The sequence below is a fragment of the Budorcas taxicolor genome, chromosome 15 (assembly GCF_023091745.1).
Source record: "Budorcas taxicolor isolate Tak-1 chromosome 15, Takin1.1, whole genome shotgun sequence".
Classification (NCBI taxonomy): Eukaryota; Metazoa; Chordata; class Mammalia; order Artiodactyla; family Bovidae; genus Budorcas; species Budorcas taxicolor.
This window is the reverse complement of record NC_068924.1, coordinates 33644680-33660886: the sequence shown is the minus strand read 5'-3', so window position 1 is coordinate 33660886 and position 16207 is coordinate 33644680. Positions and strand designations below refer to the sequence as shown.

At 53.1% G+C, this 16207-nt stretch overlaps 1 protein-coding gene across 1 annotated transcript in view; it reads right to left on the bottom strand.

The window, feature by feature from the left end:
• Positions 1–16207, bottom strand: part of GRAMD1B (GRAM domain containing 1B) — a 184827-nt gene that overhangs the window by 32826 nt on the left and 135794 nt on the right. The window contains exons 3-4 of the mRNA XM_052652474.1: positions 8948–9158; positions 2203–2223 (exon numbers count right to left, since the gene is read on the bottom strand). Coding sequence (XP_052508434.1) covers positions 2203–2223; positions 8948–9158 — 232 coding nt within the window. The remainder of the gene's footprint in view (positions 1–2202; positions 2224–8947; positions 9159–16207) is intronic.

The following is a 16207-nucleotide window of genomic DNA, read 5'->3' as shown; positions in this document are numbered from 1 at the left end:
CACTGGGGGCAGTGCGGGGGAGAGGGCGTTGAAGGGAAGCTTCCTGGTGGGGCCTCGGCACGTAGGCACTGACACGGCACAGTGTTCCGTGGGGGACGGGGCCCGGCATGCCCATGTGCATAGGCTCAGGAGGCTGAGCTCAGGCTCCAGCAGGGGAAGCCCCCAGGACCTGGCTTCCTGATCGAGCCAGACCATTCGGCCTAGGAGCACAGCCACACTCAGGACGTGCCCGTGGATAAGCACGCTGGTACATCTGGGTGGGCTTCCCAGGCGGCTCAGTGGTGAAAAATCTGTCTGCCTAGCTCTGCCACCTCTCGCTCATCTGCCAGCAGAACCCCCTGACCCCACAGGGCAGCTGGCCCACCTCCATCATCCAGCCCAGCAGCAGCACCGATTTCTAGCCTGTTGCTCTGCTGAGGGCTTGGACACCAGGTCTTCTGAGCGGGGCTGAGGGAGAGATTAGAGGTGAAAGGGTGGGAGGGAGGAAAATCCGTTAGAATCAGAGAGAAAGAGACAGCCAGTCGGGATAACCGAGCCAGAAAGGAGCGGCAAGCGGAGGTGGAGAGACAAAAAGGGGGGAGTCAGCCAGGAAAGGGGAGGGAAGGACTCTAGGGAAGGCAATGCGAGAGAGAACGGAAAAGCCTATTGGAAAGAAAAGAGAGGAGCAGGGGAGAGGGAGTGCAACAGGGACTGCGTGTTCAAATCCAGTCGTTTTAATGGTCTCGTGGGTCTGCAGCCACGTGTTTCCCAGTCCCCTGTGAGGCACTAATTTTACAATAGTCCCCCCACCCCCACCCAGGGTGGTGGAAGATTCCGTGAGGGAAAGGATGCTGGAGGTCCCACCCACTCCCAGGAAAGCATTCTCCAGCCTCACCTCCCACAGACAGCGAGCTCCTCTCCCCCCTGGGATGTCAGCCCTAAGCCATGGGGAGGCCGTGAGCCCAGGTGAAGACCACAGTTGGCCTAGCGGGCTGAGGGGCTGCAGCCCCAGGCAGGCTTCTCCTCCAGGCGGGCCATCTCAGCCCTCAACTCTCCTCCCACCCGCGCAGCCCAACCTCCTCCTTGTCTGTGCCGTTGTGATGCCAGGGCGGGGATACAACAGTCCTATCTCAGGGCCAGTCCCTTGAGCAGCAGCGGGTTGGAAGTTACAGGGGCTAACTGCTGGCTGCTTGATTCTGGGGGAACTGTTGAGCCGTGTGGGAAAACACTCCCCCCGCCTGCCACACACATACACAGTGACTCTGACTGGAGCGTCTACATGAAACCCAAGCCTCTCCCCTCCTCCCCTGCACCAGAGCATCCTCCAAGTCTGTCTCTTAGCCGCCCGCTCCCATGTTGTCCCCAGGTCCACCACGCAACCTGCCCTGGTATCGGGGAGCGGGAAAGATGCGTCCACAAGACTAGGGAAGCTTGGGGAAGAGCAGGCTCCGAGATGGAAGACAGTGGCTGGAGACCAGCTGGCGGCTACGAACCGCCCGTCCATCCACAGGGCAGGAGGGTGCAGCAGGACGGGGCCGGCGGCCGAGACTTCAGCCTGTGGCTCTTCAGGGGCGAGTTCGAGACCCTTGGCCCCAGCTCTGTGACCCAGAGGACGTGGCCTCTGCAGGGGCTGCTTACTCCATAACTGGCCTCCCAGTAGGAGCTCCTGGCTGGAGCGCCCCCAGGGACAGGGGATGTGTTCTGGGTGGAGCATGCCAGGTCGACTGAGGTGACCCTGGGGCAGAAGTCACATTCTGTTACATAAGCCAGCCTCTGCTACAGGAAAAGGTTTCTGGCTGCTTGTTTTTTCCTCCAAATGTCTTGGTAAAAGGAAGGAAAACTTGGCCTTAAGATCAGGCCCCAGGATGATGGTCCCCGTCCCAAGTCCTGTCTGCCCTTTGGTGGGGGCGCCTCCCCAGCCTGGTCTCCTCCATCAGGGCTGGAGGGTGTCCAGGATCCAGGGGTAGGGGTGGGGGTTCGGGGAGACGGTCCATCCCTGGGTGGTCTCCGGGAATTGCACCCCCTCCACCTCACCAGCAGTCCTGCCCTGCTACAGAAGGTAACTGAGGTCTGGTTTTGGAGGGAGGGCTCTGGCCAAGGGCAATGCCCACTATTCTAGGCTCCAAGCCCGCAGGGAGACCACAGCGCGCCTCCAGTACTCCATCCCCTAGGCACAGCCATCCCCGCCCACGCGCCCAACAAGACGAGAAAAGGGGTACTTACATTGTACCAGCTCTGGCTTTTCTGAAAGAACAAAGTGAAAGAGAAGCAAAGTTAGTGGGGGGAGAGGTGGCAGGAGCGGCCAGAGTACTCCTGGCTCCAGGGGGAAGGTACACAGACAGCGGAGGGCGGGCGGGGAGGAGGGATCCCAAGGCAGCTCAAGGCCCCCGTGTTGCTGCTCGGGGCGGGGCGCAAGGGTCCTCCTTTCTCAAGACAGCTCCCGAAAGGAGGCCCGGGGAGCAGTCCATGCTGGAAGCCCCCGTGGCTGGGGTGGCAGGCAGCGCAGCACCAGCGAGAGCTTGACTGGGAGGGAGTCGACCCCATCACAAGGCTCTTCTGATGGGGGTGGGGTCGGGGGGAGGGATGCGCTGCAGGCATCCGAGACCCAGTCCCGAATGGTCCCTGATCAGAAGCAAAGTACCCACGGAGACTAACACAGCCGTGTGCTCCACTTCAGCCCCTCGGAAAGTCTGGGCGGGACCCTCTGGGGTTGGGGATCCAAGGGATTGCTAGAAACTTCCCTCCGACTGGGCAAATTCCTCCTTCCGCCCAACTGGCTGATCCGCAAAGAGATAGTGGCCAAGAAGTGGTTGGGGCTCTGCCTCAGGAGGACAGGTGAAGCACGTAATTGCTAAAGGTCCTTCCTGACTTCGTGAGGCTCTAAGTCAATACCAACACAGTGGGTCCGACCCAACCCCACCATGCAGGTGCCCTCCATTCCCAGCCCTGCTAGAAAGGCTGCTCATTCTCACGGGAAAGGGAAGTTTTTTTAGGGAAAGAGAAGGGATGAGTAAGATTGTGCCTGGTCCATCTTCCATCTCACAGGCCAGGAGTCCCTCACACATGGCCCACTTGAAGACAGACAGACAGGCAGACGGAGATAGACAAACACACACCTGCCTAGGTCCCCTGCTTTGAGGGGCTGATCCAACAGGTTCAGCTTAGGTAGACTGGAGTATTTTCAGTCTACTTTGCCAAGGGTGTGGTTTATGAGGAGAATGGCTGGGTGCAAGGAAGCTTTGTCTGCGGGTCCACATCTTAACTACACACACATCTCGTTTGATTGCACTTTGAAGCCATTGCATTTTTTTTTTAACAAATTGAAGGTGTATGGCAGTCCCATGTCAAGCAAGTCTATTGATGTCATTTTGCCTACAGCATTACATTTTAATTAACATTTTATTTTTAATTATAATTTAATTAAACGTACACTGCTATTTTAAACAGAATGCTACTGTATACTCGACAGGATGAGGTACAGGGTAAACATAACTTTCATATGCACTGGTAAAGGGGAAAAGCCACATGACTTGCTGGACTGTAACCTTTGCTTCCCTGTGGTGGGCCCTCCAAGGTAGGGCTGTGCGTGCAGAGGTGTGGACCCTGGGGGCAGTTAGCAACCTCTGTCCTGTCCACCTCATCCTATGGGGTCAGACTCATAAGGGAAGGAGGAGGCAGCCAATGTCCCAGGAGGTCTGCTGTCTGGTGTCTGGTGGAGCCCAGGGGTGAGTGTGACTGCAGAGATAAAGCCTGGTCATGCCACCGCTCCCTCGGCTGGCAACCCCATCCTGCCAGAACTCCGTGGAGCCCTTCACCTTCACTCTGAAGAGAAAGAGTGTCAGCAAGGAAAGGACAGGCATTGCAGGGGTGCCGCCTCTCAGTGGCTCTGCTCATCTCCACATCCTATCTCAATGGCCAGGGGGCAGACAGCAGGGCAGGCTCTCAACCCTCTTCTCTCTGCAGGATGCTCTCATAGTCATCTTCCAACAAAACCTGTCCCCATGGCCCCATCTGGGAGTCACATATTCCCACTACAGCCTTGTCTTCTCCTCCAACCCAAGTCCAAATGTTCAAAACCAACGTTTCCATCATCAAGGGAGTTATTCCCACAAGGGAACTGTGGACTGAAAATTAGCCTCTAGTCATCCTGGAGGAGAGAGGATGGGGCAAGGAGGCTGTGTCAGACTTTACCTGCACCTTGTTGTCTAGTTGCTAAGTCCCGTTCAACTCTTTGTGACCCCATGGACTGTAGCTCACCAGGCTCCTCTGTACACGGGATCTTCCAGGCAAGAATACTGGAGTGGGTTGCCATTTCCTTCTCCAGGGGATCTTCCAGACCCAGGGATTGAACCCACGTCTTCTGCATTGCAGGTGGATTCTTTACCACTGAGCCACCAGGGAACCCCTACCTGCATCTTAGGGCACCGAAATCCCCGGGTCCTGATTCTGAGCTCACAGGGCATGAGGCTGTGCAGGTATCCACGAGAATGCCTCTCAGCAGTGGAAAGGCACATTCTAGGAGCCGCTGGCCTCAACTGCCCGCAGTGTGCCTGTGTTTCACCTAACCAACACTTCTGAATCTGTCTAGAACGAGGAGATTCAGGACAACTGAGAGCCTGCACCAGGGAAGCTGCGCCCCTCTCTTGTCTCGCTGGGTGGCACCTCTGTATGTGTTACCTGCTTGCGTAAATTGGGGATAAGAATATGGGTTTGCAGGTACTGCCATGTCAGATACACAGAGCAAGGACTTTTGTCCCTCTGTCTAAGACTCTGCCTCCATCCAGCAATCTCTGGGCAGCTGGTTACCTGTCACCACTGAGGGTGTCCACCCCTCTGGCCAAATCCACAGCAGCCCCTGGGAAGAGTCATGTGGGCATGAGTCCCTGAAATCCAATCAGCCTTGCAAGGGCAAGTTCAATCCCCGTGGCTCTGCTTTTGAGGAATGAGTCCTAAAGAAGCTGCTGGGCCATGAGGGCCTGACTCACAGGGCCGAGGCCAGGCCCAGTGGAGCTGGCGAGTGTCCCCTGGCACCCGTGAGGTCACCGGCCAGCAGGTTCTCAGCCCCCTCCGTCCTCCTGTGCAGAGAGAGCTGGGGGCGGGGGAAGAACAGAACGAAGGAGTGGGCAAGGGCTTTCTAACAGGTTATATATTAGTGGATTTAGCCAGAAGGGGAGGAGGGGACATCAGGAAAACTGCCCCAATGACAGCTGCTGGGTGAGGGCTGAGCTGAGCAGGCTTCTATGCTTTTCCTGGAAGTCTGCAGAGCAAGCCCCTGGGGGACCCCAAGGCCCCTGGAAACAGCGACTTCCTTACACATCTCCCCAGTGCAAAGGCCCAGGAGTCTGGAGATGGGATGGGGGCAGGGGAGGGACAGAGGAACGCTACAGTTCTAGGAGTAGGGAGCAAAGAACAATTTCTTACTTTGATCAGGTAAAGTCTGTCGTACTGGAAAGGAAACCAAAAAAATTAGGATCGAAAAACAGGGCAACAGTCAAAAAGTTAAAGGCACACCAGAGCCACAGAGCCCGTGACACCGCGCACCCAGCGCAGGGAGCCACAATGCGGGGCCAGGCAGGGACCGGCCTGGGTCCTGCCAGACAGCCCGGTACCTAGTTCAGGAGCTGGTGGGGCAGGCGACGGCTGCGGGGCTCCCCCTGGTGGCCGTAGGTCAGCACTACAGAGCGGAAGCTGGGCCGTGGCACCAACTAAAGGGTCCTGGAACAGAACTGGGCCTTGATGTCCAGCCCTGGGCTCCGGGCAGGGCTGCCCCAGCCAGGGTCAGCTGCAGCAGGATAGCTACAGAGTCACAGGAGCGAGACCTCCCTGGCTACCTAGTCCAACTCCAACGTATTAACACACAAGGAAATGCGGGTGCGGGGAAGGGGAGACAGACACTGTGAGGTCTGGCTCCAGGGAAAAGTGGGGGCACGATCCAGTCCATCTGAAGAGTATATGAGGTCATCTCCCCTAAAGGGTACAGGTGACACAGGGAGAGAGGTGGCCTGGCTGTGAGAACAGTGACGATAGCTCTAGCTGCCAGACCCCTCCCTGTGGGTACATGTGGTCAACCTGAGAAAATGCTCCATGGGGAGATGGGGTGTTCCCACCACAAGACCCTCCTCCTCTTTCTCTCCCCCTTGTAGCTTTCCCTTGCTCTCTGCTCCAGGCTCTGACCTGTGCAGAACCTGATTTCTATACTGGTTCTCATGAGTCATCTTCGAAGTCTGTCCCAGACTGACCACGGCTGCAACCACATCCCTCTGGGGTGGCAGGATACCCTCCCCCAACAAGTCAGTCCTTGTTAACTGCTGGGGTGTCAGTGATGAATGGGGTGGGGAGGTGGGGAGCGCGTTCCTTCCCCCTTCAGCTCCTCAGCAGCAAAGGGGCCGAGATGCACTCTGGGTTTACACTCACGTCCCGGTCCCTGCTGAGGCCCCGTTGTGCCCCTCCACAACCCTACTGGGAGTTCTAGCCCAGCTCTGGGCACCAGCTTCCAGCCTCAGACATGAGCTCTCCCCTGCCTCTGAATTCATGGAGCATCCCAACTACTCCTGTGGTCTTTAAGGTCAGGTTTGGTTTGTGGATAATCTGGGAAAAAACAAGTGGATAATCTGTGTTTCTTATCTCTCTTCCCAGACTGGATGCTGCCTGGGGGTGGGAATCTGGTCTTCATATTCCTTTCTTACAGAAGATCCACCGCTTACAAGTTTTAAAAACCCTCATTATTGGATGCTCCTTTCAACCTCATCACCTGACCAAAAGCAGCACTTGGTGAGTGCTATCGATCAGAAGGAAGTGTTCTGCTCACTGAGTGCCTTGGCACAGGGGTGAGAGGGTGAGGAGGCTCGGAGCTTGACCTCAGGATGGCAAAGGTACACACCCTGTGGCCAGAGGCAGAGGAACAATTACCAGGCGCCTTGTCCAGCAACATCTGCCCTCTCCCCAGCCAATGGGGTGAGGCATTCTGGAGGGATGGACAGAGGTCATCTCCAGACCCCGTCCAACCCATACAGCCCTGCACTGTTCAGCTCCTGAACCCACAGCAGACTCCTGGGGGCCTGCTCAGTACAGGCACATTTTCCTCCTCCTGCCCACAGCCAGCAGCCGTCGTTCAAAATCCTTAGAGCTAAGATGAGCTTTTACCCTCAAGGTCACAGACTGCAGGATTAGCCCTGTAACTTCTCATTCACCCCTCAGGAAGCAGAACAGCTGTTCATCCGGCTGCTCCCCAAAACAGAGGCTTGAGACTATAATTAAGTTCACCTCTCAGCTCTCTTTTCTCCAGGCTGTAGCCACCCGCTTCCCCTGTGAGTATCATCTCCTGAGCCCCGCTGTTCGGAAACACCTACTATTCACCCTCCATTCCCTCTGAGTTCTCCTTAGGCCTCTCAAATCCTGGGGTCCTGGGTAGACTCTTGGCACAGGCTCCCTGACCTGGTCATATCTATGCAGGGCCTGGCAGGGGCTGTCTATGTCCATGACCTTCCAGTGTTGGCACCACGCCCTCTGGGAAAAACGTTCCCCTCTGATCACGAGCCAGGATCCTAAGACCACCACGAGCCGCAGGCTGGACAGTGGGTGGAAGCAGTAAGGGGTGCTCAGCCTGAGCAAGCAGAAGGAAGGAGTGGCTAAGGTGAGCTCCTAGGGTCGCTCTACTGCATCAGGGAACTCACGAAGGGGAATCTGTGAGCTTCAATCAACTCACCTGAGCAGCGGGCATGAGGTCCCACTGCTCCACCAGATCCGGAGCCTCCCTTCCCCAAAGGAATGAAACTAAGCCCCGGCAGGACTCTGCTTCTCAACGGCACCATGTAAGGAGAGGACAGACTCCCTGCCGAGGCAGTGTTTGGGGAGCAGGCAGAGATGGGGTTAGGGGTGGGGTGGGGAGGATGGGGGCGGGTCTGTTCTCCGACTCCAGGTGCAGTGGGAATGATCCCTTGGTGACCTCAGCCAGCCTGCCACGAGCAGTGGGGCTGGCCCTTCTGGGAAAGGGACCAAGCAAGACACATGGGCCAAACTGGGCAGGGGGTGGAGGGCGGGGTGCCGAGCACTACAGACAGTTCAACACCGGAGGGGAGACGGAAGACAGAGACAAAAGATGGCTTACTTTTGAGAGGCGCTTGTGAGACTAAGACCATGCATGCAAAGAAGGTATTTGGGGGATGGTGGGGAAGAAGAGGAAGAACAAGAAATCAAAAGACAAATTCAGCTGGGATGCCAGCTCCCAAGCCTCCCGGGGTCTCCTTCCCTCCCCAGGGCCTGTGAGTCAAGAGGGAAAGAGAAGCTCTTTTAAGGAGCATCAAGGCAGAGACATCATCTGCCTCCCAAAGGACTCAAGGTGGGGGCGGACGACTCTTTGTGGAAGCATAAGTAGCCCAGGTCCCCTTAGGCAAACTGGGGCTCAGGTGGTAACAAGGACATACTTGAGAGGGGTGGACAGCCCTGTCGCTCTCTTCTTGGCCAGGTGGGTACCAAGTGGGTTATTACCGAAGGTAAGGCTGGGTGATGGCCAAGGCCAAGGTCAATACAGCATTCTGCAACGGTCCCTGAGGACTCCCTTCCCCGCAACTGTATTTGTCCCAAATAATGTTCCCTTCCACACCAAATTTGGAAACGGCAGCAGTGCTCAAGAGATGACTCCCCCTAACCCCAGAGCTCCCCTCCTCCAGATCTCAAGGCTTGTGAGCCTCCCTCGCCCCTAATGAGAGACAGTGGTCATTGTGGAATCCTTTTACTAGCTCCCGGGGCCTCTCTGAGGGCTAAGCTAAGAAGATCAAGACTTAATAGGGGTTCTCCCCTGCCTCCCACTCTCACCTCACAGAACAGAGGCTCTCTCTGGGACACTAGGGCTGGTCAATCACGTCAGGTCCCTCCACGAAGGGGTTCTCTACCTCACTGTTTCCCCAACACCAGCCTCCCTGCAGCCAGCTACTGAGCAAGGACAGAGTGGCCGGCGGGTCAGGCTCACCTTGGAGTTTTTGCCACCGCTGCGGCCGGACTGCGAGGAGCAGCTGCGCTGCACGCCCTGCTCCGGAGTGGACGGCGACTTGTCCGAGGAGTGATCTGAGCCCTTCTCCACCATGGTGTCTCCTTCTACGTTCTGCGGGGTTGGTGAGCGAGACCGCTTCCGGAGGATCGGGGAGCAGGCTGGCGTGCTGCGGTTGGAGTTACTGGCAGTGCTGCAGGGGCAGACGGAGAGAGGGAGCGGGGTGACAGGGAGGGGCAGGAAAGACAAGCTGTCAGTAACTGAGGGCTAAAGACAGGTCCCAAGGAGCCAGCTCAGGGAGCCAGGGTTTGGGGCTGGGGAGAAGGGCCCAGCTATGGCCCACCTATGGACTGCACCGTAATACTGCTGCTGGCCAGGAGGGGGCGGTGGTGCCCACGTGAAATGGAAATAGCAGTAGGAAGGGGTAAGTAGGGCAATTAGACACTCAGAGATTCCTTCATCCAGCCGTCCGTCTGTCTGTCCATCCACCAAATTTTGTTAGGACCCACCCTCTCCCCCCATTATATGCCAAGAATTGTCTAGGGAAAACGGAATTTAAGAGCTGAGAGACTCATTAGAAATCATATCAATACTATCAGCTCATTTTATATATGCTGCAAAATTCAGGTTCTACATTTTGCCTCAGAGATATCTGCCCATAAAAATAACAAAAATAATCCCACTTTCCAAAGCATTTAAGGAATCATTTCACCAAGGTAGTAATGACAAGTGCCACAATTCCTATTTTTAAAATAAAGACCAGTGCATGGCAAAGAGAACCAAGTGTCCTCTGATCACAGAGGCTTAGAAACGAAATCTGGGTCTTCTGACTTGTAACTCGCCCACACTTCTATTTCCTTGCAAGCTGCTCCCCTTGCCCGGGGCAAAGGTAAACACAGCGGAAGTACTCACATGCCATGTCCCCTCCCCCAAATTCATTTCCAACAACTACCTTATACACCCACCAAATCCCCTCATACCAAGGCTTGTGCACTTTATAAATATTTATCTTGTGTTCTTAAAGGACTAGAGGAGATGAAGGAAGGAAGAGGAGAGGAAAACTGGATGCAGCCAAGTTCTAACAGGTGTTTGCTTTGCTCTGAGAAAATGGAGAAAGCAAAGAGATGGGGAAAGGAAAGGTTATGTAGGGAAGAGACGGAAAACACACAGGAGACAGGAAGGCCAAAGAAGCACAAGGGGAGGTGCTGAGAAGAAGTGGGCAGTCAGGGCAGCGTTGGGCTTTGGGCCCTGCCAGATCCAAGGCCGTCAGGGCCCCAGGAAACACTCTGGGCCCTCCCTAAGCGAGTGGAGTGCAGGCTGGGGAACGCTGCCATTTGCATGAAGATCCAGCTGCAACCTCAGATGGCCCACTGGATCCATTTGCAATGAAAACTATCCCCTTTGGGCAGAACCTTCCACCTGGGGATCCTCGGCAGAGAGGACAGGAGGTGAGCCCCAAAGCCCCAACCAGCAAGTGTGGGAGGAGGGCAGCAGTGGGGCGAGGGTGAGCCTTTGACTCCTGGAAGGAAGCTGATGCAGAGAAGAAACAAAAGGGAAAAACGAATCCGAGAGGATGTGTGGAGACACGCGTGGCCCAACGCTGTGCTGTATCCCCACACAGAATTTGAAACTCATTACAGTACCAACAACAACAACTAGGATTTACAACAAGCGGCTCTTCCAGGTCTCACCACATTCCCAACATCCTTACCCTCTGCTTCTAAACTCATCCACTACGACAAAACCTGGAGAAAGGAAATTACGTTCCTTTCCCTCAGCTGGAAAAGCCGAACATTAAAATGGTGGCAAGTGGATTCTTGGACCCATCCAAAGAGCAGACTCAGGCACTCATCTCCCTGGGGCGGCCCCCTTTCTCTCGAGCCAATTTCAACCCACGGCCAAGTACTCCAGGGCTGACACCATCTCCTAGGACTGCTCTGCTGTAGCATCAGCCAGGAACTCTGCCCCTAACCTTAACCAGTGTGCTCAGAGAAGGACTAACTAGAGAGTGGATGACACCTTGCACAAGCCCATCTCAGACATATGAACCTACGGGTGGGCTCCCGTCTTTTTCTGAGATAAGGGACATCCTCACACACGGTCATTCCAGCCTTGGGAATAGAAAGGAGGTCCCTTTATCCTTCCTCAAACTCTGCATCCCTGCTGGTAAGTGGCTGTTGAGGAAAGATTCAAGCAAGGGGTGGGCAAAAAATCCCAACCTGGAGGAAATGTACCCCACCTATCCAAAACCTCATGACTCTCAGGCACCCAGGATGGACATGTCCGTGAGATGTCCTCCACCCTTAGTGATCCCGTGTCAGCTGACCCTCCATATGCCACCCAAAGATACTGCTTTCAACATGTCAATCAACAGACAATTTACATGCCCATGTGCCACTTCCATCTCTGCGCTTATAAGGCTGTTGATCATTTGTGTTGCTCTTGAAAATCTCTCCCCTTCTTCCTGATGACACACACCTCTCCTATTCCTCTTCCTATCTTAGCAATTAGTTCCACTCTCGCCTTTCTGCCTATAATTCAGTTCCTCCCCAAAGGTGGGCTCTTCACCGCCCAAGCCATTTCCTGTTTTCGGTGACTTCAACTATGCCTGGAATCAAAGGACTCCTCTACCTGCTTCTGACCCAAATCACACCTGTTAGCTTCAGCCCAACAACCTGCTGCCAACGTGACAGTTCCTCTAAACAGGTATCTCACGAGCACCTCAGATTCAGAGCCGGGCAGGTGGTCTCTTCCCCCAAGCCTCCACCCACTACTGCCTGTCCTCAGTGACACCACCATTTCCTAGACTCTCGGGCTGCAAATTCACCCCTTCCATGTCCCCCCACAAAAGGTGAGTCACTGAATCCCATCAATTCCATTTCCTTAAAGTTCTGTAATGCGTTCTTTCCTTCTTTTCCCAGGGTCCTAGTTCAAGTTCTCAATGCTTCTGCCCTAGAGTTTTCTAATAACCTTCTAAGTGGTTTTCTTCTTGCCTTCCCTCTTTTGTGACCATTCATACCTTTGTCCTTAAAATTCTTTCTAAATAAAAGCTTGATCCTATCTGTTTGCCCTCTTACTGACATTCATATTAAAGTCTCAAATCCTCAGAATGGAATTCAAAGTTCTCTACCAAAAATCCTTTGACAGTTACCTAGACCTCAATGCTTTCTCTTTGTACTCACTTAAAGAGTCCCCACTGGACTTCCCTGGTGGTCCAGTGGCTAGGAATCCATCTGCCAATGCAGGGGACATGGATTTGATCCCTGGGCTCGGAAGATTCCACATGCCTCAAGGTCACTAAGCCCAAGAGCCCCAACTTTTGAAACCTGAGCACCTGGAGCCTGTGCTCTGCACCGAGAAGCCACAGCAATGAGAAGCCCACACGTCACAATAGAGAGAAGCCCCTGCTCAACGCAACTAGAGAAAGCCGGAGTGCAGCAATGAAGACCCAGTGCAGCCAGAAAAACACAAGAGTTCCTGTCTTCCAGGCCTGCTTATCTCCCCCCAGTTTTCTTAGCATGCATACTCTTTCTGACTCCCCAACTGTTCACCACTTGTGCAGGAAGCACACTCTCCTTTCACATCTACCCAATGGAGTCCCATTCATCCTTTAGGACCCAATTCAACCCCACCTTCTCTAAAAGCCTTTTCTAAATCTCCTCCAATGAAATGACCAAAGCACTGATCGCTCTCTGCCTGGTGTTAAAGTGAAGACCTGCCCACTCCTGGAGGCACGTGCCTTTGCACCTCCCTCACCGTTCACCAGGATGCTCTGTAAGTATTCACAGCATGAGCTCAGCTAACATCTGCACCGAGTCTCCTTCCAGGGCAGGTCTCCACACTACCCACGGCTTTACCAACCCTCAGGATCACAACAGCTCCCACATTTGTACCACCAACTTGCTACTATGAACACAAATAGCTAAGGTTATGAACGTTTATGAGCTCCTGGCATAATGGCAAGTACTTATTAAGCATTATCTAATTTAATCTTCCCAACCACCCTGCCAAGTATTCAGGGGTATTACTAGTCCTACTTTTCAGGTGCTAAGTTGAACAACTGACAGAGTAAGTAGTTTGCCCAGTGTCACACAGACAGGTAAGGGGCAGGAGAGGCCTAATCAAATGTGGGCCTACTGATTACAGAGCTTGTTCTCGGAACCAAGCATTCAATAATGCTTGTTTGCTGAGTAAAGCGAATGAAGGATAGATCACAAGGACTGATGATGAGCTGGGTGAATAGAAAGAAAGAAGAATCAACTTTCTGCCTCCATGCTTCCATTCATTCTCTATGTTGCTGTCAAAATGAACTTTTTACAAAAAGTAAAGCTGTCATTTTTAGCCGCCCTCCCCTCTCTGGTTAAAGCCCTCTCTGGTTTTCTACCCTTCTTGGAATAACATGAACTTCAAACTATGGTCAGAAATTCCCCAACTATCACCTCCAAGTACCCTTGAGAGCCCCTGCTTGGCCGCTCCTCCCCACACATGCTCTGCCTCAGCCACTGAGGTTTGTCCCCAGATCCCTCCCTTACTCGTCCCCTCTACACCAGACCTTCCCACACAATGCTCACACTCAAGACGAGCCCCCAAACCACTTACCCGCTACCCCACACTCCTTCTCCACTCTGATCCCTCACTAAATGAGAAGAAAATGCTTGGAGCGACTAGAGCCCTAACTCAGCAAAATCACCACTAGATTTGCTAGACTGGAAGGACTGATGCTGAAGCTGAAGCTCCAGTATTCTGGCCACCTGATGTGAAGAGCCAACTGACTAAAAAAGACCCTGATGCTGGGAAAGATTGAGGGCAGGAGGAGAAGGGGATGACAGAGGATGAGACGGTTGGCTGGCATCCCGACTCAGTGGACAGGAGTTTGAGCAAGCCCCAGAGATGGTGAAGGACAGGGGAGCCTGGCATGCTGCAGTCCACGGGGTCGCAAAGAGTCCATGGGGTCACAACTGAGCGACTGAACAGCAACAAGACTCTTTTCCTAAGCTTCCCCCCGCCCCCACTTTGGCCACACTGTGCGGCTTGCAGGATCTCAGTTCCCTGACCAGAGATTGAACCCTGGCCCTTAGCAGGGAAACTGCTAAGTCCTGATCACTGGACTGCCAGGAAATTCCTCCTAAAACTCTTATATTTTAAAAAAAGTTTTTACTGGAGTATAGTTGCTTTATAATATGTTAGTTTCTGCTGTAGGGCAGAGTGAATCAGCTATACATATACACAATGCCCTCTCTTTATGAATTTCTTTCCTATTCAGGTCACCACAGAGCATTCAGCAGAGTTCCCCCTGCTCTGTAGTAGGTTCTCATTAGTTATCTGTTTTATACATAGTATCGATAATACATATCTGTCAATCCCAGTTCATCCCACCCCCTTCCCCCGCCTTGGTGTCAACGCATTTGTTCTCTAAGTCCATGTCTCTGTTTCTGCTTTGTAAATAAGACCATCGATATCAATTTTTTCAGATCCCACATATATGCATTAATATACGATATTTGGTTTTCCCCCTAAAACTCTTTTAAAGGCACTCCATTCTACAGATTCAGCTGTCCTGCTGAGCAAATAAAACCTATTCTGATGAATCTTATAGTCTGTAATATTGTCTTTCCAACAAACTCTACAATTCGCCTGTAATCTGATTCAGCCATCCTTATTAACAATAGTAATATATTATATTTCAAAATCTGCAGGTTTAAAAGCTAAACATGACCGTAGATTTGCTGTAGAAAGAAAAGGAAGACAAGGTTGGAGGAGCTAGTGGACTAAGAACTCCTCTTGTAGATTTTCGAGTCAATATAACCAACTCTTAATTTCTCGTAAGAAACCTGAGAAATAGAGGTTAAGTGCCTGGCCTAGGTGACAGAACTTATCTGGGTCTTCTGTTCTACAAACACACACTGAGCACCTTGGCATAATCCTAGGCGTTCAAGTTCACACTGGTGAGTGAGAAAGGATCTTTATGCTTGGGACACTATCATCAGGAAGAGCTAGACACATGCTCCTCTCATTTTAATAAAAGCAACAAGCAGTGTGACAGGAAAGAGGAAAGGCGTCTTAGACAGGGGTCCATAAATGCTGCCTTGAAGATATGGTCCTTGGGACTTAAGCTGGGTCCTGGAAGTAGGAAGGAAGCGAAGGTTCCTGAACAATCAAAATATGTAAATAAATAAGCTAAAACATCAGCAAGAACAAAGGTATGAAAGCCTAAAATATCAAAGAGTATGGAGTACACAGCACATTACAAGGAACTGTGTGCCTCTGAAGCATGACGTACGTAAGTGAATACTTAAAAAAAGATTCTTGTCATCATCAGCTTTCCCCACTATTAGGTCAGCTGAGACGACCTCCCCTAGTCACTTTTAACCCATTGCAAGGGGCCCAGAGGTCATTCACTCACTTCCCACCTCTCCTGTTTTCAAACCTCCAACAAGACTATGTTACTCCTCTCCCGGTTACCTTGCTAACAAACAGTGCTTCCTAAAGTCTGACCACAGTCCCACATGCTATAGTTTGGTCCTGGCTTCCCACAGTTAGGTCTGCCTGAAGTCCCCAAGAAACAGGGGCCCAGGGAAAGAGGACCAAGGCCCTTGGCTTTCTGCAGCGACTTTCCTAGCTGCATCTCCCACCCCCACTGGAGACACGGGAGCCACAGCCTCCGTCCGCTTGGCATCCTGTTCCCATCCTCCTGCCTGGTGTGGTCATGTCGGCCCAGGTAGACAATACCAGCAAGCCAGCTTCCTGATCAGCTACCCACACAGTCTCAGATCCCGGAGCAGAACAGGCCCAGTGCTCCTCATCTAGGTTAACTTGTTTGCTTGCAGTGAAGTAAACTGTTTCCACCCCAGAGATTTCAAGGTATGTACTGGCCACCCCACCCCCAGCAGCTCCATCTGGGCTCTCTAGCCACAGAGCCTTCCAGCCCTGGCTCATCTCCAGTCAGACCCCTCCTCCTCACCCCCAGATTCTTCATGTTCACTTTCTGGTTCCCCCTGGACCCAGTTCTGCAAATACCTGGCTGATCAAACTTAACGGCTGTCACAGTTTCAATGTGCTGTATAGGCAATTTTTGAAAGACTGCCTGATACATTCCAGGGCACCCTACTCTGATACAGCATTGGATTAGAAATTCAGAAAGCCAGTTTCAACTGAAACAGTTTGCTGAAGGCCTGCCTGGGCCCTGCAGGCTCAGGATTAACACCAGTGTGTGGAGTCAGCAGGCCCAGGGTTGAGGCCCAG